The 15,785-nt window shown below is 37.1% G+C and overlaps 1 protein-coding gene across 2 annotated transcripts; it reads left to right on the top strand.

Annotated features, from left to right (window-relative positions):
• The first annotated feature begins 675 nt into the window (after positions 1-675).
• On the top strand, positions 676-6,883 carry LOC109175203 (apyrase-like). Of its 2 annotated transcripts, XM_019324460.1 has the most exons (10): positions 676-723; positions 1,221-1,463; positions 3,278-3,406; positions 4,144-4,200; positions 4,293-4,385; positions 4,954-5,159; positions 5,275-5,366; positions 5,550-5,764; positions 5,852-6,044; positions 6,607-6,883. In XM_019324460.1, exons 2-10 carry the CDS (start codon positions 1,221-1,223, stop codon positions 6,741-6,743), a joined length of 1,365 nt encoding a protein of 454 aa, XP_019180005.1. In that variant the 5' UTR covers positions 676-723; the 3' UTR covers positions 6,744-6,883. The 2 variants fall into 2 exon arrangements, with proteins under 2 accessions (XP_019180005.1, XP_019180006.1); XM_019324461.1 differs by lacking the exon at positions 676-723 and having other exon boundaries at positions 1,204-1,463.
• The last annotated feature ends 8,902 nt before the right edge of the window (positions 6,884-15,785 follow it).

The following is a 15,785-nucleotide window of genomic DNA, read 5'->3' as shown; positions in this document are numbered from 1 at the left end:
TAAACTATTTAATACTTTAATAATTAATACTAAAATATTAAATATTAATCTTAAAAAATATCTAGAGTTTGAACAATTTAGGATTATTTCGCTCAAAACGATATCGTTTTGCGTGAAATAACTCATTTAAAAATAACAAAGAACAATAGCTATTCAGCCGATTAAGCGGTCTAGTTGGTGCCTAGGAAGCCTAGTCGGCACTTAGAAATTCTAGGCGGTCAGCGCCTAAGCAGCCTAATAGGCGGCCTCGACTACCGATTATGGTAATACGCTAGGCGGTCGGTCTACGCTTTGGCGGAACTTTTATAACACTGTTAATTCATTCAACGAAACGTCTCAATTCACAACTTAATATACATTTCATTTACTAATAAAAGAGAATTCAATTAATTCTAAGAGATACTAATAAATCACAATTAATTCAATTAATACTAATAAAAATAGAGAAACGTATAAATATTTTAATCAATCAGACCCAAAATGAGACTAAGAAAACGATAAGTAAAGACACGAATAGGTCATCTTCTACATCATGAATTGGAGTGCTGGTATTTTATTAATTTGATTTGCCTCGAGAGTTTCAGGTGCTTAACAGTAACATTTTATTTTATTGCCTAAAAATTGAGAATATTAATATTTTACTCTTCAGTGTTGTTATATAATAAGATGCACTCCCTTGCTTTCAAATTATCATAATCTCTTTTCTTTAGAATCATAAAGGCTATACTAGGTAAACCTCCCTCTCCTTCTCCCCCTCCCTCCCTCCCTCCCTCCCCTATAAAGTTATAGCGACGAGTACATTGGTCACTATAACATTTAGTGACAATAGTGTCACTAATTAAATCTTTAGTATTAGCGATGAAATTTATAACTTATCATTGATAGGTTAGGGATAGGGTATACTCACCCCAAAAAAAAAGAAAACGTTATACTTGTCAAGGTAAATACCTTATTTTTCTTTATTTTGTGTATATATAAATATAAGTTCAAAAATATTTTAGTTGAAAATTATTTTGTGATTCAATAGCTTAGCAGACAGGGCCAAATACTAGTGCACACAGGAGATCTGTCCACTTTGAATATAATCTCCACACTGTCACTGTCGAAGTTCAAACCTTGAATTTCTTAACCCAATTAATACTGTTTGTTAAACCATTGAGTTGAACCATTAAACATATTCTAATAATGATTTGATATTTGTAGGGTGATTGTGAGGGGCAATGGTGACGATGCTGATCAAACAAAGTAATTATCATCTTATCTTGATATCCTTTACACTTCTCCTCTTGCCCCTAGCTTGTTTCTCCCGGTCTCATGTCCGGCGAGTGCTCCTCAGCCACGAAGCTGATAGCTACGCCGTTATATTTGACGCCGGAAGCACCGGCAGCAGGGTCCATGTTTTCCGTTTTAACCAAAACTTGGATCTCCTCCCTATTGGCGATGACGTTGAGTTTTTTGTCAAGGTATGAATTCAACCTACCTTTTTTGTTCATTTGTTCGATCTAGCTCTATGATTTTATTTATTTCCTATGGGCTTCAAATTTTAATTTTTTTCTTTTAAAAATGAAAATTTTGCATTATTTAATGGCACTATTATTGCGTTGACTGTGATTCTATCCACACAGCTGTGTGGACTATGGTCCAAAACACATGCACAAAGTACATTATTTTAACTCACAGAATACGTTATTCTAGCACATAAAGTACATTATTCTAACTCACAAAATATCTTACCCAAGAAATTTCATTATTCGATCACATAAAGTACATTATATATTACTCTAACTCATAAAATACATTGTTCTAACACATGAATTACATTATTCTAACTCATAAAATAAATTATCTTACTCCATAAACTTCATATATATAAAGTACATTATTTTAACACATAAAGTGCATTATTCTAACACATAAAATACATTATCTTACCCAAAATGTTAATTTTTCTAGCACATGAAATACATTATCTTATCTCAAAATGTTTATTATTCTAACACACATCTAAAGCAAGAATTTTTTTAACATCAAAACGACGTCATTTTAGACCATGGTCTATACAAATATATGAACCATGGTCCACACAATAATTTGCTCATTTTTACATACCGTATCTTTTCAAAAACCATATATAAAATAATGGAATAAGATTCAAATTGGCCACTGAACGTAATCTGGAAATGCAATTAGGCCACTGAACGAAAAAAAAAAAAAAAAAAGTACAATTAGGCCACTGAACACTCCAAATGTATGCAATTTCACCTGATAGCAGGTTACCATCAATTTTAATAGGTTACTTGCTTACATGGCAGCTGAGTTGACATTTTTAATAATTTTTAATAATAATTTTTTTAAGAAAACTAAATTAAAAACGACGGGTCGTTTTATTTTTATTTTTTATTTTTTTTATTTAATTTTTTTCAACTTTTTTTTTTAAATTTATAATTAAAATTTGTTTAAAAATTATTTAAAATGTCAACTCAGCTGCCACGTAAACAAGTAACCTGCTAAAATTGATGGTAACATGCTATCCAATGAAATTGCATACATTTAAAGTGTTCAGTGGCCTAATTGCACGTTTTTAGAGTGTTTAGTGTTCGTTCAGTGGCCTAATTGCATTTTCAGGTTACGTTCAGTGGCCAATTTAAACCTTATTCCTAAAATAATTAATATATATCCTTATCAATTGATTGATTTGGTCAAATAAATTAAAGAGAAGATCCAGAGAAGTATTATGGAGATACGACATTAATGATTAAACTATTGTAGTACTATACACACGAATACTAATTGTTTCCACTATAAAAAATGCAAACTGTTATTTTTTAGTATATACGATGATTTTATACTAACTGAGAAAATGTTTAAATAAGCTCTTAAACTTTATACAAAAAGTCAATTAGACCTTTAAACTTTTAGAAGTTGCAATTAAACTCACAAACATGTTATTTTGGAGTAATGAAACCCACTAACCCGTTAGTGATCTGTAGTTGCAAGTCAATTAGGATTCCAACCAACTCCAGCGGACTTTCGACCAAATTCCGACGAACTATGTTAAATACCAGCGACCGACGACCATTGACGATCGCCGGTCACGTTATGTCATTTAAGCCTCTCTAGTAGTCAGAGAAGGTGACCAAATTGATAGTATTTGCAGTCTAACTATCAATTAAAATTTTAATTGAGATTGGATACAAAAGAACTATGGAGGAGATTTCATTAGCAATATAAATAATTGTCATTAAGTATAAACTTTTAAATTAACATTGATTTGCAGATATCCCCAGGGTTGAGTTCATATGCAGATGATCCAGAAGCCGCTGCCAAGTCCCTAGAGCCACTCCTACAAGAAGCAGAAGGTGTTGTACCAATTGAGTTGCAACCTGACACACCACTTGAATTAGGGGTTAGTTAATAAACTCATATAATTATATTTATTAATCTAGATACTGGTTCAAATGAGCACAGAGCTTTTTGTGTGGATGGTGCGAATTGCACCATTAGGTATGCAAAAATGCACCACACAGTGTTTGAAAATGCGCCAAAATGAAATGCACAAATGCGCCACGTACACCTAATAGTGCATTTTCGAACACTTTGTACTTTGTGGTGCATTTATGCGTACCTAATGGTTCTGTGTGGACGATGCGGATTGCACCATTAGGTATGTATAAATGCACTACGCAGTGTTCGAAAATGCACTAGAATGAAATGTACAAATGTACCACAAAATGCAACACACCTAATGGTGCATTTTCGAATACTTTGTGGTGCATTTATGCATACTTAATGATGTGTGATCACACAACCACACGGAAAGCACTGTCTGCACGGAACCTGACCCTATTAATCTATTACTAATATCATAATTTCATTATTTAATAATATATGCTTATTGAACTCAATCAAACGCCATTGAAATAATTCAAATAAAATATGAACAATAATATTATAAAATTTAAATATTGTCACGTGACATATATTGTTTTATAAATCAAGATTTAAGCAATAATTTAATGATTTTATAGTTTTTTAGTAGAAAATAAAGTCATAGAATAATGAGCTAGCATATATATACTTTTTGATTTCATATATTGCAGAAATAATGTTTTGATTACATATAATTTGTTGGCAACACTACAGGCAACTGCAGGGCTTAGAATGTTAAGTGGAAACGCAGCTGATGAAATTCTGCAAGCAGTAAATATTTTCTGCTTTATTTATTTATTTATTGAAAATTCTATTAAGTATATACACAACTTAGTTACATTGATATATGTTTGGACATACAGGTGAGAGATATGTTGAAGAATGAAAGCAGTTTCAAGTACAAGGCTGAATGGGTTTCCATTCTTAATGGAACACAAGAAGGCTCTTACTTTTGGGTAATTAATTATATTATCTTGCCCCTAATAAGCCTCTTTTGACCTTTTAATCCATGTCTCTTTTATTTGATTTTTTTTTGGGGGAATAATATTTTTTCCCCTCCCCACCAACATAATATTTATTCAAAATGTGGACTAGCAATCTCCTTTTATTAAGAGATTATAATTGAGTTAATACTCAATATAGTTCTCGACTGAATTTCGATTGATATGCCTAATCGAGTCATCGACTGTTAGAATCAATGATTAAATTAAAAAAAAATCACTATATTTGAGGACTAAATTGGATAAATTCAATATAGTCGATGACTAAATTAGAAAAAAGTACTATAGTCCGTACTAAATTGGGTATTAATAGAGGGAAATTGCTAAACTATTTTACGAGAAGACTAAATTAGGATATTGACTCGATAAAACCTTTATCCTAAAGAATTTTAAGTATGGTATAATCCCCACACTGCCGCCGTAAGGATTTGAACCTTAGTCTCTTCTTCCAAATGTTGCCTACTGAACCATTTAGTTAAGCCCGGGCAGGCTAAAAAAAATATTATTCTATTTCAATGTGCAGGTTGCCATGAATTATTTGTTGGAGAATTTGGGGAAAGAGTACCAAAAAACCATCGCAACAATTGACCTTGGTGGTGGATCAGTCCAAATGTCATATGCCATCTCAAGGGACACTTTTGTTGATGCACCCATACCCGAAAATGGAGAAGAGCCTTATGTGCTGGAAAAATATCTCTTGGGGGCAGATTACTACCTCTATGTACACAGGTTTTATATATATGTCCCCAAAACTTTTGCTAAACTATTATACTAGTAACGTTTTAAAATAGTAAAATTTCAATGTTACATTATACTAGTAACGTTTTTTTAATATTGTGTACAGTTATTTGAACTACGGCCTGTTAGCAGGTCGAGTTGAGATTTTAAAAACGTCAGCAAACTCTACCAATGCTTGTATTTTAGAAGGTTATGACGGTAAGCTCTCTAGATTAACTATTGTCGTCATGTTTTCTTGTGAAGCGCACCCACTATATATATACAAGTAAAATGTGCAAGAAATTAAAGTAATTGTATCCGCACGGGCTTAGCTCAATGGTTTAGTGAACAGTATTTGGGACAAGAAATTAAAGTAATTGCAATGCAATGAATTGTGTGTAGGTTACTACACATACAATGGTGTTTCATACAAAGCAAAAGCTCCACCAAGTGGTACTAGCTTGAAGAATTGCAGGAAATTAGCCAGAAAAGTGGTTGATTTCAGGGCACCCTGTAAGTATCAGAATTGCACATTCAATGGGGTGTGGAGTGGTGGAGGAGGGGCTGGAATGGAGAATGTCTACATTTCGTCATATTTCTATGATATAGCATCTCAGGTAATTAAGAAACATTTTTTTAAGTTTAGTAAATATTATAGAGAATAAGATGTACAATACATTAAAATCGTTTGTATTTAATTATAGGTTGGTATTGTTTACCGACCAACTACGCCCTCTAGAATAATTAAGCCAAGAGCATACCTAGAAGCAGCAAAGGTAGTTTGTGCAACCAAGTATGATGATATGAAGTCTAGTTTTCCTAATGCACAAGAGGACTTTTATCCATACTTGTGCTTGGATTTGGTATACCAATACACATTGCTCGTGGATGGATTTGGTAAGTTCCATTAAAGGATCAATTAAGTGTCTAAACTTTATATGAAAAGTCAATTAACCTCTTAAACTTTTAAAAATAGCAATTACATTCTTTAACATGTTATATTGTGGGATTTGAGGCAATGAAGTCCAAAAACCGATAAATGACCTGCTATTATATTACATGTCCTTAGGGTTCCGGCATCAATTTTATCAATCTCCAGCAACGGCGAACTGATCGCCTTTTCCGGTAGAGCGACCAGTTTGTCACCTTCTCTGGTAGACGACGACCGGCGACGGTCGCCACCGGAGATGATAAAATTGATGCTGAAACTCTAATGACCTGTAATAGCAAGTCATTTATCGGTTTTGGACTTCATTGTCTCAATATAAAATGTTAAAGGGTGTAATTATATTTTTTAAAAATTTAAGGAGCTAATTAACTTTTCCAGTAAAGTTTAGAAATTTATTTGATCATTTTTTCTTTTTATTTTTAAATACAAACAATTTCTTGTTTTAGATAGGTACATATATTATTAAAATTTACTAATTTTATTGTCATGAAATGTATGTGAAACTTATAGGTCTACATCCTAGAAAGGAGATTACGGTGATAACTGAAGTTGAGTACAAAAACTACAAGGTTGGAGCAGCTTGGCCCCTTGGTTGCGCCATTGACGTCATCTCATCGTCAGCTAATAAATTGTCATCCAAATATTAAGTTACTGTTCTTGATTTAATAATGCTTTAATTTTGGTTTTATGCCAAAGTGGCCTGCTAGCTCATATAACAATCATGTTTATTACCGTTGCCAATAAATGTTTATCGATCACGTCAGGCCACCTTATTGGGTGCACATATTTCGCATGTGAACTTGTTGTAAAAAATGACGACAGATATTTTAAAGATAATCTAATCTAAACTATAATAAAGCTATATGGTTTGGTAGTAATTAATGTTACTTTCCAAACCATATAGTTAAGATTAATGTTACCATTAATTACCAACATTATTATTATTAGCTATAAATATAAAATAGCCACAACATGCATCCTTTACTATTAAAAAAAAAAAAGCACAACATTTAAAAAATAAAATAGTTATTTTTTTTCGCTCATAACAAATGATTACATTTATTGAATTAATGGAGTTATTAAATGTTATGATATTAGGATTAAGGATTCCGATTCCCGATTAATAGAAAATATGAAACGATGCAATATCAATTAAATCTCTGGCTTTACAAGCAATAAAAGTTATTTGATATGCTTTTGTTATTTATGGTGCTTCTTGGGATTACATTTATTGAATTAATGGAGTTATTAAATGAAAGTCTATTCGATATCTGAAACAGTGCAATTAATGCAAGCCTCTACATATAATTTTTCTCCCTCTCAAATGCTTCAAAGAAATGGCAGAAGCGAGAATGGATGAAGAAAGCAAATGCTGCGGGCCGTGGGTCAATTATTGGACTTCAGAATAATTTAAAAAAAAATCATTTGAGCAATAAATAAAAATTTAAATATATATAAATGTATATATCGTATGGGTCTTTAATGTTTTTCTGGATTTCTAAACTTAAGACTTTTAAAAGAAAAGAAATACATTTGAATTATCTCCATAAAAAGTGGTCTTGGACTTATAGAATGACATTTGGGTTCATGGAATGACATGTGCATATATAAAGAATATATTATATAATCATATAAAAAAAAATGTGTTCAATTAGAGTTTAAATTTACTCATACAAAATTTGAAATTTGCTTTCTAAATGTAATTATCTTAGTTATTATTCGTATTGTGAAAATTATAATATAGATGAAATACAATTAAGAATTTTTTTGAAAAATCAATCTGTCGATTATATTAATTGATGAAAGCTATAATAGCGTCAGGAGGGATAGAGTCCCAATACATAGAATGTTCTTGAGTAAAAGCTAACGAAGCTAAAGTATGAACATGTAAATTAATCTGTCTAGGCACATAGCTTAACGAAATAAAATTAAATAAAGACATCATTGTCTTGCACTGGTCAATTATCAACCCAGCATACGAGTGAATGGGTGTAATTTGGTGATGTATGGTGAATCGCAGAACCATACAATCCGTGAGCAGATTGGCCGAATTAATACTCCTTTCAACTAACCAGGACAGTGCCTCTTTAAAAGCCATAGCCTCCGCCATGAGTGGTGAAAAACAAACGGGTGATCTGCCATTCTTAGCTGCCACAAACGAGCCACCGGGCTCTAATAACACAATTCCATACGTAGCCTCCCCGGTTTCCTGCCGATACCCCGCATCTATATAGCATCGCATGTGATTATTGGACAACACTGGTTCGGAATGTGGCTGTACATCTTCTCGCGTGGAACGGCCGTGTACCGCCCCATAGGCTTTCAGCAATGTTGTCGCCCCCTTCACAACAGCCTGCGGCCATGACATGGCCCCTTCCCACACGGCTGCATTGCGGCTTCTCCAAATATTGTATAGAACTCCCACCAAAAAGCTATGTTTGTTCCTCGGTTAGAATCGTCATAGCCCCAGTTAACCATGCTGCAAACGAATCTGTAATAATATTCGTGATAGGTAATTGTGTTATATTCCAAACTAATGCAGAATATTCACAATAAACTAATGCATGCAACACATCTTCATTATTAAATCTGCACATAGGACATGTCGGGTCAATCTCCACCCTCTTATTAATTAGATTCGTGGTAGTGGGTAAAATATCACATACTGCTCTCCATAAAAAAGTCTTCCATTTTTGTGGTACTTTCAATTTCCACATCTTAACCCATTTATCAAAATCACCTGGGTTATTCTCATAATCACCAACAATACGCCTGTAAGCATTCTTTACTGAATAAATTCTTTTTGGGTCACCTATTCAGTACCATGAGTCATCATAATCAGGGCTAATAGGAATCATAACTATTCTGCTCACATCCTCAGGATAAATAAATCAGATAAAATATGTGGATCCCATGTTTGTGTTTGTGGGTCAATCAAACCTGCTACTCGTGCCTCTCTCAACTCCTCAGGCATAATTGTTTGTACCAAGGGACTTGGATTATCCTATAGCCATAGGTGTCCCCAAATAAAAATTGTCTCACCATTTCCAATCCTGCGTCTTATCCCAGCTACCATTATTAGATGTGCTGCCATTATACTTCTCCAACAAAAACTTGGGCAATTACCAATAGTAGCATCAACAAAACTAGAAGTGCGGTAATACCTGGCTTTATATATTCTTGCCACCAGAGACTCTGGGTTTGTCAAAAAACGCCATGCCTGCTTGCCCAGCATAGCTAGATTAAAAGCCCTCAATTCCTTGAAACCCAAACCACCAAACTTCTTGGGGATACATAACTTATCACATGCCTTCCAGTGAATCCCCTTATCTCTGCCACTTCCCCACCAGTATCTATTCATGGCTCTCTCAATGGATTGACAAACTGTTTCAGGCAACAAAAAAACACTCATTGAAAAAGTTGGCATAGATTGAGCCACACTTTTCAATAAACTTCCTTACCAGCCTGAGATAATAACTTTGTGCTCCACGATCCAATCCTCTGCCTGATCTTTTCCTCCACATAGGAAAAAACTGCTCTTTTATTTCTGCCCATAAATGATGGGAGGCCCAGATATTTCCCAAAATTACTTGCCTGCACTACCACAAGACAGTCTGCCACCTGCGTTCTGACCATGTGGTGGGTATTTCGGCTAAAACATATATTTGACTTGTTATAATTCACCACATGTCCAGATAGTTTCTCATACCTCATCAAACATTCTTTAATCACCGTAGCCTCATGAATATTCGCTTTAAAGAAAAGCAGGCTGTCATCTGCAAAGAATAAATGAGACACCGGGGGAGCACCCCTGGCCACTCTACATCCATGTATAGATCCTGTCATCTGTTCCTTCTGCAACAACATCGAAAGTGCCTCAGCACAGATAATGAATAAATAAGGAGAAATAGGATCTCCCTGTCTGAGCCCACGAGTCGGTTTGACCCGTCCCCCCACCTCCCCATTCACCATTACAGTATAGCTTACTGTTGTCACACACAACATTATTAGATTAACCCATTTATCACTAAAACCCAGCACTGTCAACATTTTTTCCAGAAAACCCCATTCCATTCTATCGTATGCTTTTGACATGTCCAACTTCAGTGCACTCCAGCCTACTACACCACACTGCTTCCTGTTCAAGTAGTGACCCACCTCAGCTGCCACCAAGATATTATCTGTAATTAACCTGTCAGGCATAAATGCACTTTGGGATTCTGAGATGATATCTCCCATCAAAACTTTCATTCTGTTTGCCAACATCTTTGCCATTATCCTATAAATGACATTACTTAACGCAATCGGTCTCAAATCTGCAACTGTCTCTGGGACCTCTTTTTTAGGAATCAATACTATGTTAGTATCATTCAGACCTTCTGGAAACACCCCAGAATTCAAAGCATGCAATATAAAATCAGACACATCATCCCCCACAATAGACCAAAAGTGTTGATAGAAACCCGGATTCATTCCATCCGGGCCTGGTGCTTTATCCGGGAACATAGAAAAGAGTGCGGTTTTTACCTCTTCTTTCAAAAAAGACTGATTCAACACCTCATTATTCTCATTCGACACACGGGGGGCAAAATCATTAAAGAGAGGATCATCACAGCTTAAATTATTGGAAGCAAATATGCTCTTAAAATAATCCAGAATCACCGAATGCATATCTGTATCCTCCACCCAATCCCCACCCTCATTCTTAATATTAGCAATAAAATTCTTCTTTCTACGGGCAGAAGCATACCTGTGATAGAACTTGGTGTTAGCATCTGCACCCGGGAGCCAGTGTTGTTTTGCACGCTGTCTCCAAAATACATCCTCCTGGGCCTCCAATTGTTTTAACTGATTCTCATTCTGTTGGAATTCGGCCAATGCGACCGGATCCGTTATATCACAGAACCCCTCTTGCTGCCTCTGCAATTGCCCTATTCGGTGACCAAATTTATGGAAATGGTCCCCCCCCCCCCCCCCCCCCCACCTCATCAACTTCATACCACAAAAGTGCTGACAGTGCAACAAGCCCTCCGGCCTCCCCTCCTGCCAGGCTGTTTCCACCACCTCCTTGCACCCCTCATCCAATAACCATGCATTTTCAAATCTAAACCTCCTCGGTCCTCTTACTCTACGTATACTGAGAGCATTTATATTGAGAAACAGAGCCGAGTGATCTGATTCTCTAGTCTGCATATTCTTCACCCATGCATTCTCATTCATACCACCCCACTCCTCCGTAATAAGCACCTTATCAAGCCTCTCATGTATCCAATTCACTGTGCCTTTACTCTTATCCCATGTAAACTGGCGTCCCCGCATCGGCATTTGCACCAAACCACACTCATCAATGGTTTCCCCAAACCCTCGTAAGAGGCTATTCGGGTATGGATTTCCCCCCTCTTTTCATGTTGATAGAGAAAATTATTAAAATCCCCTATCACCACCCAGGGTAACCCAGATCTATTCTTCAACATACTCAGCAGCTCCCAAGTTTCCTGTCTTCTATTTCGATCCGGACATCCATATATACATGTCATACGCCATAACTTGCCATTCATACTAACCTCAATATCAATATGGTTGAGCGAGTAACTCAACAATCTAGCCGTGTTGTTCTTCTTCCAAAGGAGTGCCATACCCCCACTCAGGCCTTCATTATTCACAAAAACAAACCCTCATAATCAAGCCTGACACGGACTCTCTCCGCATGACTCCGTGCCACCTTGGTTTCCATTAAAAACACAAACTCTGGCTTCTTACGAGACACCAGGTCCACTACTTCTCGAACTGTGCATGGATTGCCCAAGCCACGACAGTTCCAGCTTATCGTACTCATGATAATGGGCGGGGCTGGACACCAGCTCCCGCCATGGACAAGTTTTTTGAACCAGCAGTGTTTGTTACCTCATCATTCCCACCATCCTCCCCAGACTCCGTCCCATGCATTCGACGCTTCGCCGTAGCCACCACCACCTCATCCTCAGACATACTCGTGGGTGTGACTCCACCACCTCCCCGACCCCCGTCTACTGCCTCAATCATTTGTGGCTTTGCTACCAATGGACGTGGTTTCCCGCCTACCGGCACGAGCCAGCTATCCCCAACCGCTCTAGGAGCGCTCCGGGACCCACCAGCCCGCATATCCGGACCGTATAGGTACCTTTCCACTGGAATTCCCACCTCCCTAGCTTGTAGGCAGAAAGTATGCAAGTGACCCATATAACCACAAAAGTAGCAAAACTTATGCAGCCGTTCATACCTGAAATTAACCCATGTTATAGTCCCATCTCTCTTCATTAACCTCATCCTTCTCCTAAGCGGCCTATCAACCGAAATTGATACCCGAATACGGTGGAAGGTTAACCATGGTGCCCCTTCAAATCTCTCATCATGCTTAACAAAAGAGCCCAAAAAATTCCCCGCATGTTCCAGAATTGCATGAGATGTGTACCCCTTCGGCATGTCATGCAGCTGTACCCACATATCAATCATATACAGCTCCACATCCACAGGATTCACCCCGTCTAACACCTCCCGACACACAAGTGCATTATTCTCAAAAGCCCAGAGACCTCCATTCAGAACATAGTCCATATCTGTTTTATGAAAAAAAACAAACAAGAACAAACCCCTTTGAATCTCCGTTACCTGTACCCCACGCATCGGCTGCCAAACTGACGCTAATACCTGTCTCATAAAATCCAGTTTAATTAACTTTTGCGTCAAAAAGCGCCCGACCACCCTCCATGTCTCCTCCTCACCTTCCCCGCCTCCCTCAACCCCGTCATCCTCTCCTTCTGGCATAAACACCGCACCCTCCTCCTCCAGCAGTGCCCAATCCGCCCACCTATCCGTCAACTCCGCCACACCCGCCCCCACCCCCGGCTGCCGTACAGCCCCCCCTCCACCCTCCCTCGCTGCTCCCTACTGCCAATACCCCTTCCATCCAACCCGCCCACACCCTCGCATGCCATTCTGCCATCCATACTGCCCACCCTTCTGCCATCCATACTGCCCACATCACCGCCCACCCTTCTGCCAACTTCCCCAGCCAGCGCATCACGCATACGCCGCCCACCGCCATTACCCCTACCCCCTCCCTCCTGCTGCATGTTTTCCATAAGCAAGCCCTCGTTACTTCCGAACACCCTCCCAGCCAAACTCCCTCCGCCGGTTCGCTGCATATCCTTCCTCCCCTCCACCGTTCGCCGCAACATAGGCCCGTCCGACAGCCCTTCACCGAATCGATCATCCTCAGCATTCGTCCTCTCCTCACTCCCAATCAATCCGCCATCCATAGCAACGTCTCCGGCCATTGTCCGGACAGAAAGAACCGATCTCCATTGAAAACCTAGGAAAACCCTAGTAGGAATCGCAAAAACCCTAGAGAGAATCTAGAGAGAGAAACTGTCTATAAATACAATTAAGAATAAGTCAATGTAATTATGTAAATTCTCTCTATAAGTTTATTTGAATATGTACATAATTAGAGATTATATTAACCATACAAAATTTTAATTTTAATTTTGTATTCTATAAAAATATTAAATACTTGACCAATGGAAGTTCAAAAATATTATTATATTAAACAATTTAATTTTTATATTATTTTTTTAGTTATATTTATAATAACATAATTTTTTCCCCGTACATCGCGCGGGTGATAATTATTAAATAACAAAATTTTTATATATGAATAAACCTCATATAGGTTATATTTTTAAAACAAATATTCCGTGCATCACACGAGACAAATACTAGTGACTATAATAATTATTTCGTGGTAATACATGTTATTATATTATTTTAGAAATAATTTTATTGATATTGTGTAAGTATTAAAGCGGTGTTGTTTCTCAAAATTGATACACATATCTTAATATTTGATCCGTAGATTGAAATTAATACTAGCTCACAATATTTAAAAATTGATAGATATGGTGGGAGATAAGAGAATAGAGAAAGTGGAGAAAGCACAAGATACATTATATATACATGGCAAAGGGACAATCTAGAAACTATTTATTTTAGAGAAAATTTCAATTTTGATCATATAACTATAAGAGCTTTGTTAATTTCAGCACTTACACTTTTAAAAGTGTCAATTTAGTATCTTAACTATACAATTTTTATCAATTTTGATCACTCCGGTCAAATTGTCGGCCAAATTTCGCCGGAAAATTTTAACAGTTAAAATAATGAGGGTATTTTAGTTAGTTTACATCTATTTCATTCTTCTCGGGCGAATTATCTTTTCCTGCGAATCACCAACTTGATGGGCAAATTAAACATTATTAGCGTAAGCTTTTCATTGTGATTTTCTTCACGTTCTTAGACAAGGATTTAACTATGCATAAATTATTATTGGAATAAGGGTCAAATAGGCCATCCAACTGCACACCAAAGTGCAATCAGGCCATTGAACTCAAAAAGAATGCAATCGAGCCATTGAACAATACAAAAAAATACAATTTAGCCCAAAACGACTTGTTTACCTGGTGTAGCAAGTTACCGACTTTAAAATTAATTTTTTAAAATAATTTTTAATAAATAAATAATTAAAATATTTATTAAAAAAAAAAAAACAGAAACTGCCGGCGTCGGCCGGCTACGTCTCCGTGGTCGGAGACGGACCTCCGTCTCTAGCCATGGAGACAAAGACCTTCGTCTCCATGGCCAGGGAGACGAAGGACGTCGTCTCCATGGCTGGAAACGAATTCGTCTCCATAGCCATGGAGACGAAGGTCTTTGTCTCCATGGCTGGAGACGGAGGTTCGTCTCCGGCCATGGAGACAAAGCCGGCCGGAGACGATTCATCTCCGGCCGCAATTTTCTTTTTTTTTTTTTTTAATTATTTATTTATTAAAAATTATTTTAAAAAATTAATTTTAAAATTGGTAATTTGTTATTCTAGGTAAACAAGTCATTTTGGGCTAAATTGTATTTTTTTGTGTTGTTCAATGACTCAATTGCATTCTTTTGAGTTCAATGGTCTAATTGCACTTTGGTGTGCAGTTAGATGACCTATTTGAACCTTATTTCATTATTGTTTCCAAAAGGTTGAATCCAATCCCAAAACTCTCATGTCCTGAATTGACAGAGCATTTGGTGCAGCAAGTAGCTCACAGAATATTATTTTTCAAAGAATAATTACAAGATAATTTTGACAAAAACAAAAAATGAAGAGAAGGGGAAAACGAGGGTTGGCGTAATTAATTGGACTGCCGCAAATTAAAGAAGTTCCATGGTATTCGGGTTGGACTTCCATGTGGAAGGTTGTGAGTTCGAGTCTCAGTGGAGGCGTTATTAGCTCTTTGTGTTTTAGTAGGTTGAGAAAGTATATGAACAGATACTAGAATGTAATAGAGCTAGTAGCATTCAAAAAAAAAAAAAAAAAAAAAGAAGTTTGAGTTGCTTTGCCAAATGCTGCTAGAAATTATTTGTTGAAGCCGAGAAGACACTGCTGCGCCCAAGAAAATTTCTGGAACGCCGAAGGAAATCTGCTGCCTGGAAACGGGAGTTGCAGCCGCCGGAATTGCACGCTGAACAGAGACTTGAACGCCAACCGGCCGGAGCTACGTCACGGAGTCTGCGGCGCCGAACCAGAAAAGCTCGGTGGCGACCGGAAACCTCCGTGAATGGTTTTTGGAAAAAAAGGTCGATGCCTCCATGCTCAAATTACCTTCCAT

Source organism: Ipomoea nil, unplaced genomic scaffold (assembly GCF_001879475.1).
Source record: "Ipomoea nil cultivar Tokyo-kokei standard unplaced genomic scaffold, Asagao_1.1 scaffold0684, whole genome shotgun sequence".
Classification (NCBI taxonomy): Eukaryota; Viridiplantae; Streptophyta; class Magnoliopsida; order Solanales; family Convolvulaceae; genus Ipomoea; species Ipomoea nil.
The sequence above is the reverse complement of the archived record's forward strand: the minus strand, read 5'-3'. Positions and strand labels throughout refer to the sequence as shown.

Excerpts from the sequence above, each read along its gene's own strand:
- LOC109175203 (XM_019324460.1), top strand. The coding sequence starts at position 1,221 with ATGGTGACGATGCTGATCAAACAAAGTAATTATCATCTTATCTTGATA. Across the intron at positions 4,386-4,953 it reads AAGAAGGCTCTTACTTTTGG|GTTGCCATGAATTATTTGTT; the intron begins GTAATTAATTAT and ends TTCAATGTGCAG. Across the intron at positions 5,160-5,274 it reads TACTACCTCTATGTACACAG|TTATTTGAACTACGGCCTGT; the intron begins GTTTTATATATA and ends TATTGTGTACAG.